Raw genomic sequence first — 22861 nt, 5'->3', positions numbered from 1 at the left:
TGTATTGATGCTTTTGTAACAGGATCTTGAGGCCAATTTGTGAACGGAACATAGGTGAGGCCATCCAGGATTTAGGAGAGGTCAGAGGAAGGAGACTGAGGCCGCACACTTGCAGTGCTTGAATATACAAGTGGCGATCACAGCGTTAAGTCTTTATTTATTACACATTTTTTGTAATTGTTGTCAGGTTTTATGCAGTAATTGTATGCAGAAACATTATTATAAGTTAATTTTAACTATATACTGCTGTAATGATATACTGCTTATAAATACAGTTTTTCATTATTAAAATAATTGTATGATAATTTACTAATTTTTAATGTCTAATGTTTAATGCTGCCATTTTAATTTATTAATTTACCTGTCTTTTCTGAAAATTTTCTTTGTCTTTTTTCTTTTGTTTAACCAAATGATGTTGTTAATTTGCATGTCCTTTAAAAAAAAAAAAAATGTTGGGGTTATTGATCCTTGCTTTCTTGTCATTTGATTTTAAATATCTAATGTTTTTTGAATAAACTCAAGTGTGTTTCCCCAGTTTCAGTTGTAGATGGACAAACTAAGCTTCTTGATACTTTTTTTTTTTTTTTTTTTTTTTACTGTAAAATACAACACTGCTTTGCATACATACAAACATTTAAAAGTTCAAAATAACATTCAGCTGCCATATTCTGTTTTTCCTCCTGTCAGAACTTCAGACAGTAATCTCCTACCCAGTAACGTACAATTAACAGAAGCAGGGGGTGGAGTGACAGGAAGAGCACCACTTTAATTAAAGATTGGTCTTTGATGGTGAAATCCTCACTGACTGGTTTCTGATCCAGATTCCATTACTCATAAATTTGAACTGTGATCCCTTATGATATGGCCTTTCTGCAGCTTCATGAATAATGGGCACTGTGATCAATGGCTGAAATATTTGTTGTGGATTAAGGCAAGTAGTGTTTGTGAAATACAGTGGGAAGACCTTGGATGTTAATGAAAATCTGAAAAGCCTTGCAGTCTGTTGAGTGTGCAGGGGATCACAGTGTGAAAAAAACGATTTTTCTGCCGGGCACGCTCGGTCTCAGCTCATGGTACAATGTTCAGAAAAATATTTCAGCCTGTGCTTTCTGAGGACTGTCTGACTTTTCTGGTGAATGCTTGACAGCTTATGGAGGCTGTCTAAATGTTCACAGTACAGCGGCGATGCTACAGCTGATTCAGAGCGCTGCCTTGCATATCATTGTCAAAAGGCCATTGTTATCCTCATGAGCACACAGTATAGAAGGGGACAGCAGTGTGCCTCATCTTGCCTCTGTGAAATGAATACATTCAAACATGCTGAAAAGATAGAAAAGATCTAAATTTTCATATGAGCACAATGAATGTGACAGGAGCGGCGGCCTGCCGGCTGGGCATTTAACAATGCCCCGTCATCTCATGAGACCTTGCTCTTCCGTATGAGTAAAAAGCAGATGGCAGAAGCCTCTGGAGTGGCTCTCATCATTCCCTCCAAATGATGCAATCTGTTTGGCAAATTATCCAAGGAGAAGATGAGGAAGATGTTTCCAGTAAATATTCCACTATCTAAGGGTGGGCAACACAAAAGCTATTACTGTAGTTAATCCAGGCTTTCACAAGACAAGCTTATTTGGCTTAATTAGGCGGTGTTTACAGAGCTTTACTCTGCAGCTGGTTTTATCAGTGCTCTTTAATGACAAGACAGCTCGCCATGCAGTAACGCATGAGTGCATCACACTGGAAGAATTCATGAAAACACTCAGGTAGGTGGTAATCCATGCTTGAGCCCATTGCATTAATCCGAGGACAAAAAATGCATTTGCTGATAACTACAGCCTTTTTCTTAAAAAGCATAGTTCACCCATTTGAAAAATATGGTAGTATTTCACTTCCCCTCTAGCAGTGCTGTAGGACAGCAGTGGTGCTATCTTCCTCTCATTGTTACTGAGTGCTGGATACTGACTGTTGACTTATTGTTCCTTTTAAATAATTTACTGGCATTGGTGTCGACTACTGAATTTCTGGTATTGTGACAACCCTAAACATCATTACTGTCTACCTAACCCTAGGGGGGAAGTAATAATATAGAAGGAAATAATATCAACATTTTGAAAATGGGTGAACTATCCCTTCCGCAGCAGTAACCCATTACCACATTCATTTTAAGACAATATAATACTGTAACCAGCTGAGGCCATTTGTTTAGCAGCCTCTGCCAGCCTCCACACTGTATTTCACACTGTGTGCCAAACAGATCAAATTTGGCGGTAAATCTGCTGTATATTGTGTAGCACCTGGGGCATAATTCCCACTGGGACTGGGGACGGGGTACTATGCCTGCCCTCTTTCAAAATTTTCGGATTATTTTTTTAACCACAAAAATCGTGCATAATATGCTACTGTTTGGCCAGCTGTCAGATTCTGGTTGAGAAAATGAAATGTAAGGCCCTGTTATACTATACATTTTGGTGTCTGTGGACGGAGATGTGTTCCACTCTTTCACACTTGAAAAACAACTCATAGAATGAGAAAGCAGCAGGTCATAAAAATGAAACACCAACAGCTGATGTTAAATTGAATGTCTTTCTTCGGAGAGTGGATGAAATGAAAAGAAAGAATGTGAGTTGGTCGATTAGAGGGCTTTTCAGTAATTTAGCCCAGGATAGTCATATTTTCTGTCTAGACCTGTTCATGTTGTAACACTGGCTGAGCCAACATCGATACACTCTTGTAAACAATACAGAAAGTAATTTCAAGTTTGAGTTCAAGTTCAAGTTTATTTAAAGTCCAATATTGCTGTTTAAAGTAACAAACAGGACGACGCTTCCTTGCTTAATCCTCATAGCAGGCAAAAAAAAAAAAAAAAAAAAACTCCTCAAAAAGCAGCAGCTTTTCTGATGCATATTTGGCACAACCCTGGCAGAATTTAGCATGATGATCAACTGTATTATTTCCTGGATTTTGTATTAGTTACCATACCCTTATGAAAGAAATCATATGTGAAATCACTTGTGAAATAAACCACATGTTGTTTTGGAACACGTGATCTACAACCACAAGTGATATAATTATTTGACATGTGATTTTCATGTTGGTTTTTCCACATGTGATCTGCAACCATGTGCAATTATTTCACATGTGAAAGGAACATGAGAAACACACATTTTCCAAAACTATATGCGATTTAATTCACATGTGGAAATTCTAGCTCAGAAGCCAATCACATGTGAAAATGCTAATTCCACATGACTCTGTGTGACCAATTTTCTTTTCACACGTGGAAATTTTCAGTTATGTGAAAATAACAAATCACATGTGACACTGTTTTCTTTGCACATGTGAAAATTGAAAATCACATGTGAAAAGCAAATGATGTGAAAAGTTAAAGTTCACATTTGACATCATTTTCTTTTCACATGTGACAATATTAGTTCACATGTGAATATTGCCAGTCACAGATGAAAATGGCAAACTCGCATGTGAAATTCAAATTTTCACATGTGAAAAGGCATATTTCACATATGACATTTTCATCAGGTATAGCCCCTAAATGTATGTTGAATGTATACAGAAATGCAGGAAATGGGATTCATATTATATTTTTTTCTTGGGAGGAGCCTGAAAGCAAAAACCTTCCAGAGCTTCTGGCAACAGCAGATGGTAAATGAAGTCAAAGGAAAAATCACTTCCAACATGTTTGTCCTCCGCTGATAGCTTGATATTTTCCCAAGATGAGCGTTAAGCACAGTATGATAGAAGATGGGCTGGCTGTGGTTCCTGGCTATATCTGGGCAGAGTGAAATGTTAGCCTTTGGAGGATCATCATGAGGACTACATAAACTGTGGTACAGCACTGAGCATAGGCATTTTTCTATCAGCAAATTACATGAGGCAGTTCATAATGACTGTGATAATCACAGCTGCAAATGTAATTACAGCTTTTAAACATCTTGTGTGAATTTGCTGTCGTTATGGGTGTAATGGGCAATGTAAAGCTGGATAATAATACACAGCAGATGTTCAAGCTAAAGCGACTGGGTTGGAAGTATTATTCTAAGCCTCAGAAAGAATGAAAAGTAATCGATTTCTTATTGTCTGAACCCTGAAAGCTGAAATCAATGTGTTACTCATTGCAGATGAGTTCATTTTGCTTCCTTATTGATTAGGACTGACAGTCTTTTTCATTCTCACATCATACATTGTACATTTTGTTTGGGTCAGTATCAAAACATATGGTTATATGCATATTTCAGCACTGCTGGCCATTAGAGACAAATTAAGTGATGGTTATAAAGTTAGAGAAACCTGAAGCGGTAGCACTTTACAATAAGACTACCCTTATTAAGAGTTTATGAATGGTTTATAATTAGGCTGTTAATTAGGTTGTAAGCATATTATAACATTAGTAATTAATTAATAAACTATTATAAAAAAGTTTCAACACAGTTTTCATTCATCAATGCAGACTCACTATTTGGCAAGATGAAGTTCCTGTTGCATTGTACCTACTCTGTTAAATCTCAGATCTTGCTAGTTGCTTAGCTAAAGCCTAAATCCTTTTTTTTTTTTTTTTTTTTTTTTTTTGAAAGTGGTACCAATCATTAATCTGGATTGCTGTCAGTTCATCAAAATCACCCTTAGAGGAGCACAGAAAAATGTAAAGCAGCCATGTATTTACTGTCCCCACAGCCTTAACAGTGGTGCAAATACGTTTTGGCTGGTCTGACAGGCTGTGAAATTCATGCAGAATCAGACAGGCTTCAAAGACATGTGTAGATACGCCTGTGAGGCCTATTAAATCCTTTGAATGGAAAGGTAAGAGTGCAGCCTTGCCCTGCTCCCTCATACTGTCAAAATATTTTTTCAGAATTTTAGAAAGTCAAACATGCTTCTATTATTGAAATCTTTCAAGATGTAAACACAGTTTGATACTGGTGAACTGTACATGCATCAAATGATCATGCAATCAAGAGATTACGACTTAACTACAGTATGTCTTGTGAGTCTGTTTATGAATCAGTGAAATAAAGCAGTGTTTTAGGCTGCTGTGGTATGCAAGGCCAGTTTGTGCCATCCTTGACCCTTGTAGTGTGAGCTACCCCACTCTGCAGTGGAGACAAATAAAGTGCAGCGCTGATCGTTCTTCACATAACTTTGTAACTATTTCGCTCTGGTGAAAATTTAGAGGGTGACCACTCCTGCTCTTTGTCCTTTGAAGAATGCAGTCTCCCTGCTGTGTAGAAGTGCATCACATTTCAGCCTCAGTTTAATCTCCTACTGCTGTAGAAACAACTGCATCTCCTATTACTCTTCTACAAACCAAGGTTACAGTACGGCTTTAACAAGAATGATAGCTCTAACAGTATTTGTGAACTAAAGCTGCTGGTTTTCAGTAACTTTAAATTTGAACATTTTAATTTTCAAAACAGCTCTAAGAAATACCAAGTATTCAGTCTTTCCTCTAAACTGAATTCTTGTCAGGGTCTAAAAGCCTCTGAAACAGCATTAGGAACATCACTGAACACTATTGAAACTCATACAATAGGTGGTTTAGCAGCTATTTCAGGCAAGGTGACCCACACCATCAATTGAACAGAGTATTTACTGGGGCAGCCTGTTGGCCCACTTGACTAGAGCATGCACCATGTATCTGTGGCTTAATACACAACTCTCACTAAATTCTACTTAAGGGTAAAATATCAAAATAAAAAATGACAAAAAAGCATTTGTCTAACCTACTACATTGTTATAGACAAAGGGATGAAGGCCATCCAAAACAGGCTACAAAGGAAAAATGAAGTCTAATTTTAGAACTTGGCAATAAGCCATGCTCCCTGTAGGACAGGGTGATATCAAAGGGAATGCATGCTGACTCTGTTGCCATGGCGATCATAATTCAGCTTGGATGTCTCCTAATTGGAAGGCAGGGTTGTAAAAAAAAGGAGGAGTAAGATGAATCAAAGTCATCATCATTAATGGGAATCAAAAGTCCTTGTTCAGCCACAGCAATATTGATAGGTAGTGGGATTGTGTCCGTGTATGTGTGTATGTGTGTGTGTGTGTGTGTGTGTGTGTGTGTGTGTGTGTGTGTGTGTGTGTGTGCATATGCTTGTGCTTGGATGACTGCTCAGAGTAGAGAGGTCAAGAAAAAGACTGGAACTATGATGCTGCTTGAGAACCCTCACCCTCACATGACACTACACATGTTCACCTGTGATGCTGTTAACTTAAAGGGATATTTATTTATTTATTTATTTATTTATTTATTTGACAGGGACAATGCAGTCAAACATAGTTACAGGCTTGCAGCTGATGTGATGCATATAGTTCATTCAAAAAAAGCTGTTCTGTAGGACAGTAGTGGCTCCATCTTCCTCTCATTGTTACTGAGTGCTGGATACTGGTGAAATAAAATCTTTTTTTTTTTTTCAAATGGGTAAACTGCCCCATGGTAAACTTTAAACACTTGCCTACTGTGTTTGCATTGACTTCTAATGCTGTTTTCTATAAAGCTAGGGAATCCCTTCCCTCTGACAGACATAAGGTTGCACCATTTACAAGTCCCTGGATAAAAAAATGTTTAACAAACAAACAAAAAAAAAACAAAAAAACATGAATGCTAAATCAATTCTTGCTGCAGTGACACATAACTCAGTGCAAGAAACTCCATACATCTTGGCTGAAACACATCAGCAGACACAACAAAGTAGATAATCCTGAGTATGACAGAGATTGATGTATAAGTCCTGAGGCCAAAATTTTCACAGTGAAGATCCTGGGCTTTCCTTTTGAACCTCTGCCCAAAAAAAAGTAAAAAAAAAAAGTAAAAAAATAAAAAAAAAACTTGTGGACTCTAATTTATCCTTGTCAGATTACTTCAAATTAAAAAATGAATGAATAATTGATTTATTCATTAGCTGAATATGACATCCAGAAGAGTTAATAAAATGTAATCTCTAAAAATGGCCTTGAGAGAAAGACATTCCCCAGTACTGTAATTCATCATTTGGGTCTCACTTTGCATCTGCTATTAAATTCAGTCTGGACGGTACAACTATTCATCAGTTGAAACACAGAACAAGAGGTCTGTGCTTGTGGTACACATGGGCCAAACGCTCCATATTTGCAGTGAACATCCCTCAATTTCAGTTTTTGGTAAGATCCGGCTTCGAGTGGCATCCATATGCCAATTAAAGGTGCTATTAGAATTATGAAGGCTTTGTCATTTTTGGAATCCCAGCATAATATAATGAACACAATGTGTAAAAAATGTAGGAGGTTGAATTCTTCATGGAGCACGTGTATAGTTAATGGTATTGTATTGTTAATTTCTCATGAAATAATGCATCTGAACCCACAGCTGCCAGCAGAATGCACAAGGCCATTTAAACACACATAGATGACCCATTAGAATCTGCAGGGATAACAACAGGGGCACAAGAGTCTCCAAATTGTCCCTTGATGTCAGCCAGGCAAGAGCCCTGCCTCTCCTCTCACAATAAAGAGCACAATAACTGCTCATACTTTGAATAAGGGTAACAATTGGTACACTGCCCTTTTCCCTTGGGGGGTTGTTTACCCCATTACTTCCATCTCAGCCCTCAGATAACAGCGTGTTGTCCCCAATTATCTCTCCCTCTTACTCAGCCCAGAGCTCTGTTGATCCCATGTTGTTTTCTCAGCAAGTGCCTCACTAAAGTCAAAGGCCAAACAAGGCCAAATCAGAAGGAAAAACAACAGAGGCAGGATATAAATGGAGAGGTCTATGTTTTTCAACAGAAAGAAGCTGCTATTATAAGAGATCTCAAGAGGCGCCACTGTAAGATTATGTCTCCATTACGATGTTGTAGAAGCTGGCTGTCAACACTTATCCCTTACTCCCTTTGTGCGGTGAAGTCTTGCCTTGAAAAAGTATGTGGCGTTCATGTTCATGTAGGGTATACCACAGAAATGGCACTAGACTTATGGTCACTATGTGTTTAATACATTTAATCACAGCATCCTCCTCCTGCAGGCACACTGCAAAGGCACCCTGGCCCTGACCTCGACCTCTGTGATCCTGGTTGCCTGTCATTTTTGGTGAGCATGGAATTACAGCTTGTTGCACTCACTGGAAGTCCCTTTGAACTAAAGTGTCAGCTAGAAACCTGAGATGTACAGCTTGCAGGACCTGCTGTGAGCCAGCGCCACCTGCTGGTGCCACGACACAGTCAACCCAAGCACTCACTTCATTTGATGATCCACAAGAATATTAATCAGTATTTCACACTGGCTAGGGCACAGTCATTATTATTTTATTACCCTACGTAAAACATTAAAATTATAGTTTCGGACACATTATGCCTTAATAATTATCTAATAAAGTGCTTGTTTCTCATGTGTAAAAGATCCCACAATTAATGCAAATTCAGGTTCACATTTATATATAATGTAGACATAAAAACCATTTTTATTTTGAAATGCATTAAACTCCTTTTTGGTAGCCCCATTCTGGTTGTTCCTACATAATCAAATAATGAGTTTTTAGATTTTAGAATGATGTAGCCAGTTATAAAAACTTCTTTTGTAAGAAGAGCTTCCTTGAACAAACCATAGATTACCAATAGATTGTTTGTAAAGAGTGAGAAATGCTGCAGAAAAAATATTAAATGTAAAATTGGTGGCAAAAGACAAGTTAAACCACAGTCACAGCAAGAGACCAGAATATGTTTCCTCTATTCAGTATCTTTAATTTTGTCCATTTTCAGGACACCTTATTCCACCTTAGAATTTCACATTCACATTTAGAAATGTTGTAAACCTCCACTGGAACCTAGGATAAAAACATGTTCAGACATACTTGCATTATGTCTTTAGAATTACTTCATGTTAAGGGCTTCCCAGGGCCAAACAGTGTACTATTGATCAGTTTGGTAATAAATATGTAGCAATTAAAGTGCATAACATCCATCCTATTAGGGTTGGATGACACTGGCTGGACAGGATCTGATTTGTAATAAACAGTCAGTACTGGTTGAACCTTTGTTTATTCAAGCAGTTTGTCAGACACTGGCGAGGCACAATGAGGCGTTAGTGCCACCAAATCCAAACGAGTTAGTGAGGGCCACCCGCCGGCCCTGGGTCTGCCACGGCTGCGCTGTGCACGGAACATAGTTCAAGTCAAACTCTGGCTCAGTGCGGTCAAGATTGAGGGTGGGGGGCAGGACTCCATGGTAACAAGCCAGGGCGGTGAAGGCTGCCTCCAGGGCCCCTGCCGCCCCGAGCAGATGCCCCGTGGCTCCCTTGGTGGAGGAGACTGCCAGGCTGCGGGCGTGCTGCTGGAACAGCCTCTTGATGGCTGCATTTTCAGCCGCGTCGCCTAAAGGTGTGGACGTGGCATGAGCGTTCACATATGTGACGTCTGCCGGTGACACGCCGGCGTCTCTGAGGGCTGCTGACATGCACCTGTAGAGACAAATAAAACAGTGGCAAAATTATAAACCACTATCTTTCAAAAAGCTCTAGGCATTTTTGCTTCCATTTGATTGAGAGAGAAAGAGACAGGAATGATGGGATTTTATTATAAATCAGACACATGCTAGTTTGTGTGGTCCACCTCTGGTATGATGGATATGATGACATATTTAGTACAGAAATGCGTAACTTCAATGGCTGTCTATGGGAACCCTTTAAATTATTTTGATGAGATTACTGAAAACAGCCCTTCCCCATAATGCTCTAAATACTTATTTGAGTTAAAAAGACAAAGAGAACACCAAAGATGGGATGGTGGAAATCTATCAAACTTTAGAAAGGTGGTCTTTGATAGTTGGGCTATAAATTGACCCAGTCAAAAAAAAAAAAAAAAAAAAAAAAAAAAAAGAGACTATTTTTTATGAATAAAATGCCTTTGACAGATGGGCATAGTTCTATGGAACATTAAAAAATGGGTAAAACTCAAATCTTTAAAGGGGCACTCTGGAGATTTGGCCATTTTAAAGTAGGGTTAGGCAATATGGACAAAATCAAACATGATATTTTTGACTGAATACCTTGATAATAATGTTAAAGGGATGACTTACTGGTGCTTTTACAAAATATTTACACCATCAGTTTTTTGATAAGCAGTCATTAGGATCCGGTTACCCAGCAGGTAGAGGTAAATAATTGAAGACTGAGCAGTGTATTAAGTTCAGGTAATTACATCACTTTACTGTACTGCAGCCTTTAAAACCAGGAAAAGACAACACTTATTCCAGATCATGATATTTTGATATCCAAGCTCTCAGACGATATTTAGTCTGCTATCACAATATTAATAGAATATTGATATATTGCCCAGCCCTACTTTATAATATTTTGGTAGTGTGTGAGGGTCAGCTTGTTCCTCTGATATATATGTTTATGTATGTTTATTTAAATCACTGTGTTTTACACCCGTGATAAAGGCATGTGTTGGAAATCTGTCAGAGTTTCTACTTGTCTTCAATAGAACTATGCTGGTCTATTAAAGGCATTTTTATTCAAGGAGAGAGTGCCTTGGTCTCCTCATTTGTTTGAGTACTTATTTGAGTTATTTGGCATGAGATCGGTCATATTCAAAGATACAGAATATTGACATTAATCTTTTAACCCTATAGAGTGAAAAACCTGTATGCTCCATCTCCGTCTGCAGCAGGAGCAGTGATGTGACTGGCGTCTCCAGAGAGGCCGTAGCCCAGCACCTCTGCATAGATCCTGGCTCCCCGCTTCACTGCATGGTCCAGCTCTTCCAGCAGGAGCACAGCTGCTCCCTCGCCCATCACAAAGCCCTCTCGCTCCGGGTGAAAGGGTCTCGATGCCAGCTTAGGGTTGTCGTTCCATTTGGTGGCCAGGGCACGCGCCCTGGCAAAGCCGGCTATCGACAGGGGCCCCACACAGGACTCTGTTCCCCCTGTGATCATAGCAACCGCATCACCGTGAGCAATGAACCTGGTGGCATCACCGAGGGCGTGGGCCCCCGTGGTGCAGGCTGTGGACACAGCGTGGTTGGGACCCTTCAGTTTGTGTTTTATACTGATATGCCCAGCAGCCATGTTGACAAGGATACGAGGCACAAAGAAGGGGCTGACTCTTTTATAGCCCTTGTCCTGGAAGGCGGCAGATGTCTGAGCTATTTCGTCCAGGGACACCATCCCCATGCCGACAGCCACCCCTGTAGTGAGCTGTTCCTCTGGGGTTTTGGGGTACCAGCCTGCGTCCTCCAGAGCCAGCTGAGCAGCTCCGAGGGCCATCACAGTGGCTGGTGACATGCTGTTGATCTCCCCACGGGAAGCAAACCTCTCCTCATTAAACTGACCCTCCTCATCCCCCCTGGGCACCATTGCTGCCACTTTACAGGGAACAGTCTTGTACTCCTCTGGGTCAAGAGCAATAATCCCACTTTGACCCGTGATCAGGTGCTCCCAGGGCACAGCGGTCCCTGTGCCAAGGGGACACACAAACCCTATGCCAGTTATCATGACTCTCCTGACAGGCTGTCCTCCACTGTGCTGCCTGGAGTCTTGATTTGGACAAACACAAGCACTCCTCTGAAGAAGTGCTCTGATGTTCTGGGGCCTCAGCTGGAGCTTAGTCCAGCATGATAATGACAGGGAGGACATGCTGCTGTCTTGTCTGTCAAGTTTGACCTAAACTGCTGAGCTTCTAGCTTTAGTCCGTCCTCTTCAGTCAATGTTTAACAACCAACACCGACAAATCCAACAGATAGGTTGGCTGAGTGGGTAACTTACCCAGCAGAGTAGCTGTTACAGGATCATCTGTTAACTGTGAACAGAGGTAGTCATAGAACCACAACACTGACCGACATCTATCCCAGCCGCTAGCCACTGCTGCTAACATGCTGTTGCTTGTGAACGCCTGAAGTAGCGCGAAGTAAAATGAGCTGAACTGAGATAACACAACAAAAAAAACAGATAGTAATGCCTTAAGAAGGGAGATAAAATAATAACACTGATAATCAAATATATATAAAAAGACAACTGTACAGCGGCGATATTTACAAAGCTACTAAGAATTATTCAGGCGTCAACAGGTCAGCTATATCTAGGACCCATAACACTGTAAGTTAGCTAACTACCATACGCAGCACTACACATCGAAAGGGTCTCATTACTTTATAATTTGGTGTATGAAAATCATGGTTGTGTCGCCAGGAGTGTCCGCGTTGACTGAGAATTCAAATGAAGTGTTTCTGGACGTCGCCAAGCTGTTACTCACATACGCGGACAACATTTTGAGGTAACCGTTGCGGTAGCAGTGCGTCACCAGTAATGAGTTAGCTGTGATTAACTGTGGACACTGCATGATCAAATAGAGACACGGTGACATTATGTACTGTCAGCCTGGAACCGATTTGAATTTCAGCGACGGCACGTGCTGTTCTCATTTGTGTGTTCAGACCGTTAATTTAATAAATGAGTAATTTAATGTAGCCCTGTCCATGAGAAAACATATCCGGAAGTTCCCTATTAATATTCCTAGGAAGTTCCCTCTTCCTGTGCCAGGACACATACAGGTCAGTAAAAACCTGCTGGACTGCTCTCCGCGGCCTATCAGTAATAATACTGCGGGAATAATAGGCAAATGTAAAATTTTGATTTTTGCTCATGAAAGTAAAGTGCTGCTTGGCGTGTGACTGTACGATATATCGTTATCATATCGTTATCGAGATATAAACATGCGTGATATTTATATTTCAAATGGCAACGACAAGGATGATGTCAAATTTAGGGTTAGGGTTAGCCTAAGACCCTGTCTGGTGTATTCTAAAAAGAAAACAAAAAACAAACAAACAAAAAAAAAAAAACATACTTTGTAAAGTAACTGCATTTTCTACATCCATTTGGTATTATTACGCTGTTGAGGAATGCTTAATATTCACTGCTGTTACACTTAAAATATCGTTGAAGCACATGTTGCAGCAAAATGGTTGATTTAATTTTTTTTAAAAATTTTTTTAATGCAGCCTAAGACACTGATTGGTCTGCTCTGATCGATAAAATACTTAATGAAGTAGCTGCGTTTTCTTCATCCAGTTGGTACTATTAGGCTGTTTTTTTAAAGAATGCTAAACTCTCACTACTCAAATTTCAAATAAGTGTGAACCCATAGCCATATTGTATATCATATCGCTATCAAGATATTTTGCAGTAATATCGAGGTGTGATATTTTGTCCATATCGTGCAGCCCTACGGGGTGTCTGTCGCACTGAAGAGTGGCTCATATGATGTTATTCCATAACAGGTATCCAAATGAGGAAAAATACAGGTCTATCCGTATAGGCAATCCCACGTTCTCCACCAAACTGCTTCCCATTAGAGGTGCATTGGAATGCCTGTTTGAGATGGGATTTGAGGAGGTGAGTACACACTACTGCCATGTGGAAGACACAAAGTAGTGTTTGCTCATTCAAAGTGACTTAATTTACAGTTCGAAGGTAAAGAATCATAGTTTTAGTTAATATTTTCTTAATTGTTGGAATTGTCAGTGCATATGCTTTTGTTACCTAAATTGATATATTTATCGATGCGTTTTTTCCAGCCCTCTTGCATGCTAACTGGTGGAACAACTTTGCTATCGCTGCTATTGCTGACTTTGGTATCGCTGTGTAACACCTTCACCTACTAGGTGTGTAAACAGACATACAGCATTGTGGAGTATGAGGGACAAAAAATGACAAAACAATAAATAAATGAATAAATAAATAAATACGCATATAAATATATAAATGCATAAATAATTAAATTAATAAATATTTCTACATTTATTAATGTAGGGGGGGTGAGGAGGCTGTAGTGGAGCGCCGACCGTGTGTGTGTGGGTGTGTGTGTGTTTCTTCGACTTTCGACAGGTCGATGTTTACATTAATGCCCTACTAGCTACTGTGTAAAACGCAATGGAAAGCGTTTTGAGAGCCATCGTCAGTGATTTAAGGTCACTGGCGAATGATGTGGTAAATCATGCACCCACCGACTACTTCCAGTAGTCCAACTACACACACGGTCGGCGCTCCACTACAACCCCTCCCTCCCTCCGGTTGGAGCCCCGCTAGCCCCCCCAAAAATCTCCCGGTGTTGACGGGTCGACATAACGTCGACGACGTGGAAAAGTCTGGCGTTGTTCATGCCCTAGCAGCTAGCTAGTCCACTGTTATCCACTGCTACTGCCAGTCCAGGCAGTAGCAGTGGATAGGATCACACCCACAAACCAATCGTTCTTAAGACTAATGTAAGAACCGCCCACCTTATTAACATACGACACAGAAATACAGAAATAAATAAATGTGGAAATGTAGAAATAAATAAATAAATGTAGAAATAAAAGAAGGAATAAATAAATGAATAAATGTAGAAATAAATAAATAAATAAATGTAAAAATAAATAAATAAATACATGCATAAATGTATAAATACACAAATAAATAAATAAATGCATGAATAAAAACAGAAATAAATAAATGTAGAAATATTTATTAATTTAATTATTTATGCATTTATATATTTATATGCGTATTTATTTATTTATTCATTTATGTATTGTTTTGTCATTTTTCGTCCCTCATAGTGGAGAGCTATTGCATTGTGATATAGAAAAACGTAGTTTCGCAAGTTAGGAAGCAAGAAGGAGAACAGTGTCCTTGTGCATCCTTCAGAACATTTTTTCAGCTTTTGTTTGCCACTCAAAAATGTTTTGTGTGATGGGCAACATCCCCTCCTTTCATTATGAAGAACATTTTCAGTGAAGCACTTTTTTTCGTATAAGGGAACTATAAAAAAAAAAAAAATCCAATGGACAAAGTCCACCAACAAACTGCCAAGTAACTTCTGGGTTGGTCTACCTAAGTACCACAGCAAAGCTTTGATTCCATTTGCCTGTGTAGAATGGTCCCTTCTTCCTGTTTTGAGCCTCAGGGCAAGACCAGCAATTTCTGCAAAATCCCATCTGGTCAAACACAATGTAAAATGCAATGTAGTCTCAGAATTAGTGATTTATTTGATAAAATAGCACACCTTGCACCTTTAACAGCAAAGTTAATACATAAATGCACCTTTTCTCAGGCTGAAACCCACCTGGTGTTCCCTAAGTCTGCATCAGTGGAGCAGCTGAAGCTCATCAGGGAATCCATTGCATCAGAGAGAGACCAGAGGCTCCGAGGGGGGCAGCCTGACCAGCCTCCTGAGACAGCTGCTCCCTCACCTTCAACACAGGAAAGCCCTGCTACCTCCAGCCAGCCAGCTACTCCATCTCCACCACAAACCTCATCCTTGGTAAAGATGCTCTCGTCCCTGTTTTAAATAGGAGAGACTGGATATGAAGCAATATTTATTATTCAGCCATTGTATTTAGGCACTTCACAACAAAGGTCAGCTCTGTTAAAATCTGCAAGAATAATAAGGAGGAAGTCAGGGTGTTGTTGCTCTATATTAGCTACCTGGCCAGTCAACTTGTTGCAGTGCTTGGCTTGAGGAGAGATGTAACCTCTGACCAAAAAGAAGAGTAAAAATTGAAGGGTAGAGAGACCATGGTTAACTTATTGAAGTTTGGATGATTTCTCCCGTGTCTTTCAGGAAAACAGCATGAGTTTCTTTGTGACACTCCAGTCCAACTTCCAGCATGTGATGGTATATGAAAACCCTGAGCTGCAGGAGAAGGCCAGGAGCCACATCCCTCACCAGGATCTGTCCTCTGCTGCTGAACAGAAGTTAAAGCAAGCCAAAGAGGCTGACCCAGGTACAACCAAATGCCGCCATTCATTCCTAAAAATCAAGTTAAACAAATTCCAGAGCATTAGAAAGTATATCAGAGGTGCATTTTGAGTACTGATTCATTTACGTCTCGGTCATTCATAATGCTCAGTATTTTTAACCTCTTGCATTTGTCACTAATGTGTCCCTATTTTTTAACTTGTGTGTTTATATGCATAAGTTTAACTCTTGCAACTGTTCTTTAATGTTGTTCTGTTGCTATTGCTTTGAAATTTCTCACCTTTGTAAGCACTATGCTTATTGCTTGAAAAGTGCTCTCTAAATAAAATGTATTATCATTATTATTAATATTTGTCTGCTTATCGTCTAGCATCTAGTCAAATGGAAAAATGGATGTAGGCTATGTTACACAGAAGAGAACACAGCTTATTCATGCTAGGTCAACATATAAAGAATAATGTGGCAGATGAGATCTAATGAAACACAGTGACATCTAGACTGCATAGCTAAAGCTGAAACAATGAATAGTAGCTGCTCTGATTATGCACTTTCATTTGACAGGAGACATTCATCCTCCTGTCAATGAAGATATATCTTGCCAAAGCGCCTGTCATTATCTTTACTGTCCAGACAGCCACACTTGCTGATCCAATTATCAGCACTTGGAGCTGGATTAATGCCAATCCTGATACTGCATATACTATCACTGCACCTCTCATGCTTGCCTGAGTAGTGTCCCAGTGGCATTGACAAGTGTACAGGATATTGATGATCTTGAGTGGTGGATTTAATTGCTTTGCTGTTTTTAGAATGCAAACTTGGAAGGGAAGACTTCCTGGTGCTGGAGTTGCTCAGGTGGTTCAAACAGGACTTCTTCTCCTGGGTTGACAGACTGCCCTGCAGCCGATGTGGAGGCACAACTCAGAATGCTGGCTCGCTAAGTCCCACCCCTGATGACCTCCGCTGGGGAGCACAGCGGGTGGAGAACCACTACTGTCAGACCTGCCAGCTCTCCACCAGATTCCCCAGGTTTGTCTGCTTGGGTTTCTCTACTTCTCTCCTTTTGAAAACCAGTTTCAGTTTTAACCGTCACTGTTAAGACATTTTGGTTGTGAACCTTTTTCAAAGGGCGGTCACAGATGTACCCTAAATTTTGTGTCTCCATTTGCTTCTCAGGTATAACAATCCAGAGAAACTGCTGGAAACCAGGAGGGGGCGCTGTGGGGAGTGGGCCAATTGTTTCACTCTTTGCTGCAGAGCCCTCGGCTTTGAGACTAGGTATATCTGGGACAGCACAGGTATGGACCTGAAGGACAGATGTGTGTCTTGTATGGCTAATTTGATTCTCTATCTCGAAGTATTTTATTATCAAAACCAAGTTGGACAAATTCATAACATTTTCTCTTATTTCTCACCATCATAGCTGAACAGAATCTTTTGTCATGATAATTAGGAAAATGAGGCTGAAAATAGAAACATCCTTACAAAGGATCTTGGTTATTGTCTAAGTTGTCCACAGCTGCTGAATTTTTTTTTTTTTAATTATTATTTATATATCAAGAGAAATTATCCTTGTGTGGTGTAAGAGGATTTTCCTCAATAAGCTATAAAATCTGCAGTTAAACCTGCCTCACCATGTGTTAAGAAGCTGCTAACCCATGTAAAAGAGTTTAAGTTTAATTTTAGTCTGGCCTTCAGTGGAGAGTTTTAGTGTCCCGTGATAGTTTAAATGCTGTTTTTAGAGGGTTTTCTAACATGGAAATACAAATTCTGGTGAAACAATTAGTAACTTTAATACTGAGTTGATTTTTGGCTAGGACTGAACAAGATTCTAAAAAACATATCACAATTAATTTTACAGATATTGCAATAGCGATATGGGTTGCATTAATGTGTGAATGGTAATTTTTGCATCTTCATTTTAATTTTTACTGAAAAAAAAATTAAACAATATTATTTTTGCTGGAGTCTGTACCAAATAAACATGTTTTTTTACATCTGGAAAATATGAGTTGTGGGCAGAGGCATCTTTATGGCACCACAGTACTTGATTTGTAATGGTAATTTTTGAGACATTTTGCCTTTAACAAAAAAAATTGCAGCTCCTGTTATTTGAATATTGCACTCAGCCATATTGTGATTTTCATGATTTTGGTATTATTTTGAGTAATTGTTAAATATCTGTTATTGATACTGTAGCTTCAGTCTAAAATATTTATATCAGCATTCAAAAACCCATACTGGTCATATTGGGTCTCACAATATTGTCTAATGTTTGAAGAGTGTGTTCAAGACTGTGTGAAAGCTAAATTTTGTCTGCTGTTTTAGACCATGTTTGGACAGAGATTTTCTCAGTCTGTCAGCGGCGCTGGCTACATTGTGACTCATGTGAGAATGTATGCGATAAGCCTCTGCTGTACGAGGTCGGCTGGGGAAAAAAACTCTCCTATGTTATGGCTTTCTCCAAGGACCAGGTGAGGGAGGCTTGCGTTAACCACTGTATGTGTGTGTAAATGTGCAGATTTCACTCAAGAATGTTGTGCAATGGCAAACAAATCAACACTTAACATGCTGTCCCTCATTAATAATGCAGACCTTTGAACCAAACAGTAAGAAGTGCTACAAAAGGGGAAGAGGTCAAGATTTACTGTCTCTTGCAGAACTATTCTGATATTCTCTTTATGAGGGACAGTCATTTAGTGCACATGTAGCAGTATATATTTATACATAAAAGCTGTACATAAGACCAAACTCAGTGTGTTAAAGCAAGGGTTTTCTTCCAGGGTGAGCAGACAGTCTGTGTGCTAGAGCTCAAACCCAACTTCTGTTTCCATGGTGCAGGTGGTTGATGTGACCTGGAGGTATTCCTGCAGACATCCAGAGGTCTTGGCAAGACGAACCACGGTTCAAGAGGCCTGGCTGCTGCGCACCATTACCGGGCTTAATGCTGTGGTATGTGTTAGCCTTTTCACCCAACAAATAAGACAAATCTGTGTGGTGCTAATGGTGTAAACCATCTCACGCTACCTTTTAACTCATTCTGTGCTAAAGAGGCAGCAGTCCCTGAGTCCAGAAAGGAAGAAGGAGCTGACGGAAAGGCTACTGTTTGAGCTGGTGGAGTTCATTTCCCCAAAGAAACCAAAACCAGGCGAGCTGGGTGGACGCAACTCTGGATCTCTGGCATGGAGGTTGGCAAGGGGGGAGACCCGAGGGACTGATGCGCAGACGTCTCAACAGGTACTGTATACCAGGGGTTTCAACCTTTTCCACCCCAAGGCCCACCTTTTCATCATTAAAGGTGACATGGCCCATGAGAAAAAAACATTTTTGGGCAAATCAGTGATGAGAATGACATCATCAGTGGCTTCCCTGTTTAACCAAACTGAAGTTTAAAAAAAATCACCTTTTGAAACAGAATGTGGAGCGATGTATTTGACAGCGGGTATGGGTTGGGTTGTGGGTCTTGCATTAACAGGTTGAGTCAGGTCTAGAACTGATTTAGAGAAATTTGGGTTGGGTGCTGTGTTGAGCTTTGTGGTTTTGGGTCTCTGTCTCTGTGGGACTCTGTCTTCTACAAATGGCATTCCATGGCCCATCAGTGGGCCGTGGCCCATTGGTTGAGAAATCCCGCTCTAATGAAAACTGATGGAGTTAGACACTGAGGCTAGGACGTGATGCCAAGAATTGTTGTGGCTCTGTTCCCTGGTTTCTATTTCAAGGTTCTGTGCCTCAGAGTGGGTGATGTAGCTTCCAGAATGAGAGGCAGATTGGTTGTGAGTAATTGACAGTAGTTTAAATGGCTGATGATTTGTGTCAAAACAGAAACATGTAGAGATGTGTGGGGTTTCGTGGCCCATTGGTTGAGAAACCCAACTATATAGGCTACCACCAATGGAGCTGCTCTATCTCAATACAAGCATAGATTTACTAGAATATGCCTTTGCATCCTTCTGTCAGCTATGGCTGCACATTATTAAGCAAAACTGACTTTTGTTGCCAGTATTTAAAAAAAAAAAAAATAAAATACATAAATAAATATATGGTACCCATTTTTGAACAAATCAAGCAGCTCCTTTTGTTGTTATTTCCTGTTTAAATTGGAAAGCAGATCCAGCAGGTAGTGTCTTCCACATTGTAACCCTGTGCCAGGAGGAAATTATCTGATAGCGCTTTCACAAGTAATTGTAATTACATGAAAAATGGGTGCTAGGACTTTTTTGTTTTGTTGTTTTTTGGTGTTATACTGGCATAATACACTTTGTTCACATTCATTATGTGCTCATTATGTTCATTAAGTGTTCATTATGTGTTCATGATGTTCATTATTCATTTATGTGATAAAACTGTTACTTTGCGGCCTGTTTTGCTGTGCTTTGGAACTGAATGGAGAGATAGAATACACTTTGCCAATAAAAAAGCAATAACAGAAAGGCACAAGAAGCTTTAAAATGCCAGCTGTGGCTGTGCTGTCAATCAATACAAGGATTCAGACAGTGGTTTCAGACTGAAACTTCCAATAAACAATATGCCAATATTCAGTATTTTTAAATTTGACCATTGTCATTCCAGGAATTACAAGTTAAGTCCCCAAGAATTTTTTTCTTGTCATGGTGGAAAAGCCACTGAAACAACAGTCAGACCATATTGGGATTCTAAAATTCTGTGTTAAAACCCATAGTTATGGTGATAAAGCATATGCATGAAACCTAATCAAAATATTGCAAAAGAATTTATCTATATCAAAAGTTTTTCCCTAGACATCCAGTGTGGTATTGTATCCAGTATCCTGTGTAGTAAATCAAACTGTATTGTCATAACCATCATATTAGATGTGGACAACACTGATATTTAATAAAATGTTAAACTGATGAATCTTCTTAACCCTAATCATCTTTTTGTGTTTTGTTCCCAGGTTGCGGGTTATGTGTTTATTCCTAATGAGAGAGAGAAGAGTGAAAAGCTAGTCCATGTGCAGTACAGCGCCAACAAGGACCAGTACTGTCGAGTGTCCAACCGCCAGGAGGTTATTCAGGGCTGGGATCAGTGTGTGTGGAAGAAAGACTCAGTCTTCAGGAAGGTGGAACACGACTGGCAGATGGTTTGTTTACTTGGTCACATAATACTCAGTTTTCATGATTACCTCTGCTAAACAAAATTTCACCATTATCTGTCTGTCAGCAAGTTTTGAATGGATTTTGCTGAAATTTGGAGGGCAGATAATCTTTGGCGGACAATGTTTTGGTTAGATTTTTGGTGTGATCTGGTAATTCCTGATGTGACAAGGTAACAAATTACAGGTGTTTTCCCAGCCATAAGAAAATGAAGCATGATGAGCTGCATGTTTGTGTTCAGGTGTACATAGCTCGGACAGAAGGTTCCTCTTTAGGAAGAATCAGCTGGAAGTTTGACTTTGCTCCAGTGGGACTGAAGATGAAGGCCGTCTCAATTATGGCCCAAAGTCAGACCTTTCATTCGGGGAAAGTCTGCTGGTGCTTGCGGCTGGACCAGAAAACTACAGAGTTCTCTGGAGGTATGATTTCATAACAGTGAGAAATAGTAATGAGATACTACTGTTAGTGTGACTATGCAAACAATGCTATTACATTCCTCAGCTTTCATGAGAATCTTAATTATTTAGCATGTTGAATCCATAAATGTAGGAATATAACTTGATTCTATAGGAAACTATGTCTTTTACTTATCTTATTTTTTATTTATTCTAAGCTTAGATAAAAATTGAATGATAAAATTCCCATAGGGAATGGGTGTGTTGCAGAAGCAAAACAGCAGGAAAATGTTACAGCAAGGAAGTTTGATGATCATTAACATATAGCAAATGGGGGACATGAAATATAACAAATTTGAATGTGTCAACAATACTTTATGTAGAAACTGACTGAATAGAACAATACGTTGCAGTAATATGTGTGTGTGTGTAAAATAAAAGAACAGACAAATAAGACTGAAAAATATGAGAAGTATGAAACTGAAGCAAAAAAGAGCTGTATGCACAATAAATTGCTCATGTACAGAAATTATCTCGGCATTCAGAGGTACAACTCTACACCCTCCCATTTCCAGTGATTATAAACACTTATTTGATGATGTAATTATTTATATTGCAAATACAATATCATAAAATGATTTGTATGTCAGTATAATTCTTCCTAATAATCTCTTCTCTTATGTTTGGACCTCCAGATGGGAAGATGCAGTCGTTCCCGAGTCTCTCTGGCTCCTCTGAGTTTGTCATTGAAGCAGAACTCAGCAGTGGGGATGGAGAGTCGTCATGGCAACACGCTCAGCTGTTCAGACAGAGTTTGAAGGAGACAGAGGAATCCTCATTTGAAATCGTCATCGAACTGGAAGATGCTTGACAGTTGTTTTTAGTCATCAAGAGTGGGCCACGAAATTGTGTTACACTACCAAGTGCTCTGACAAGGTCAGGGTTAATTAGGTGGACACAGGTTTTGATTCAACATTTGATGTGCGATAAAGCGTTCAGTGCAATAATTAAGTTTGTTTTAACTCTTCAAGAATCTAACTAGCCAGTGGTAAATGATGCATAGCCTAATGGTAGGCAAATGTATATTTTGTACCTGTCACAGAATACAGAGATGCTGTTACATATCTGTGTTCTAATGCATTTTCCAAAACTTCTTTTTGACTATGGGCCAAATTATCTGAAAGCATGATGTATGAGACATACAAATGTGAAGCAAAACTGTAAATAGTGTAAACCACACAACAAGCCATTGAGATCTTCCCTCCACTGTGAGAGCGTGCATATTTGTGGGGCATGAAGACATTTCACTTTCCACACAGGAAACTGGCAGATATCTAGGTCAGCTGAGACTGTCTGTGCCCCCTTGCTAGTAATGGGTTTAGGAAAATGTATATTTTAGCCTTGTGATTCTAGTGTTAATGACTGTGTTATTTAATGCAGGACTATGGTATAGCAACTTGCCATACCCAACTGACACCCTCTATGTGTTTTATTATAACTAGATTAAATGAGTTAGTCTGGGCATACTGGAACGGGCTGAATGTTAATAAAGATATGGGATAATAAAGATATTTTTCTGCAGCTGTCTGTGGCTGATAAGGAGTTTAGACCCTGTGACCAGATAATGCA

The 22861-nt window shown here is 39.6% G+C and overlaps 2 protein-coding genes across 3 annotated transcripts; one reads left to right on the top strand and one right to left on the bottom strand.

Moving 5' to 3' along the window:
• Positions 1-8708: 8708 nt before the first annotated feature.
• Positions 8709-12072, bottom strand: oxsm (3-oxoacyl-ACP synthase, mitochondrial). Its single transcript, XM_030062927.1, has 2 exons — positions 10630-12072; positions 8709-9444 (listed from the first exon to the last, which is right to left on the bottom strand). Exons 1-2 carry the CDS (start codon positions 11619-11621, stop codon positions 9042-9044), a joined length of 1395 nt encoding a protein of 464 aa, XP_029918787.1. The 5' UTR covers positions 11622-12072; the 3' UTR covers positions 8709-9041.
• ngly1 (N-glycanase 1) lies at positions 12057-22799 on the top strand. Of its 2 annotated transcripts, none has more exons than XM_030062925.1 (12): positions 12057-12258; positions 13265-13379; positions 15079-15288; positions 15589-15751; positions 16536-16755; positions 16903-17024; positions 18055-18200; positions 18568-18678; positions 18778-18963; positions 20639-20824; positions 21079-21256; positions 21928-22799. In XM_030062925.1, exons 1-12 carry the CDS (start codon positions 12149-12151, stop codon positions 22101-22103), a joined length of 1923 nt encoding a protein of 640 aa, XP_029918785.1. In that variant the 5' UTR covers positions 12057-12148; the 3' UTR covers positions 22104-22799. The 2 variants fall into 2 exon arrangements, with proteins under 2 accessions (XP_029918785.1, XP_029918786.1); XM_030062926.1 differs by lacking the exon at positions 12057-12258 and adding an exon at positions 12351-12535 and having other exon boundaries at positions 21928-22103.
• The last annotated feature ends 62 nt before the right edge of the window (positions 22800-22861 follow it).

This window comes from Myripristis murdjan, chromosome 11 (assembly GCF_902150065.1).
Source record: "Myripristis murdjan chromosome 11, fMyrMur1.1, whole genome shotgun sequence".
Taxonomy (NCBI): domain Eukaryota; kingdom Metazoa; phylum Chordata; class Actinopteri; order Holocentriformes; family Holocentridae; genus Myripristis; species Myripristis murdjan.
Note: the sequence above shows the minus strand (reverse complement) of the source record. Positions and strands in the feature narration are given on the sequence as shown.

Bases quoted from the DNA above. Each gene is read 5' to 3' on its own strand.
- oxsm (XM_030062927.1), bottom strand. From the start codon at position 11,621: ATGTCCTCCCTGTCATTATCATGCTGGACTAAGCTCCAGCTGAGGCCC. The intron at 9,445-10,629 runs GTTTTTCACTCT...TTGTCTCTACAG, and splicing joins GACGGAGATGGAGCATACAG to GTGCATGTCAGCAGCCCTCA.
- ngly1 (XM_030062925.1), top strand. From the start codon at position 12,149: ATGAAAATCATGGTTGTGTCGCCAGGAGTGTCCGCGTTGACTGAGAAT. The intron at 15,752-16,535 runs GTACAACCAAAT...TGCTGTTTTTAG, and splicing joins AGCCAAAGAGGCTGACCCAG to AATGCAAACTTGGAAGGGAA. The intron at 18,679-18,777 runs GTATGTGTTAGC...TCTGTGCTAAAG, and splicing joins TTACCGGGCTTAATGCTGTG to AGGCAGCAGTCCCTGAGTCC.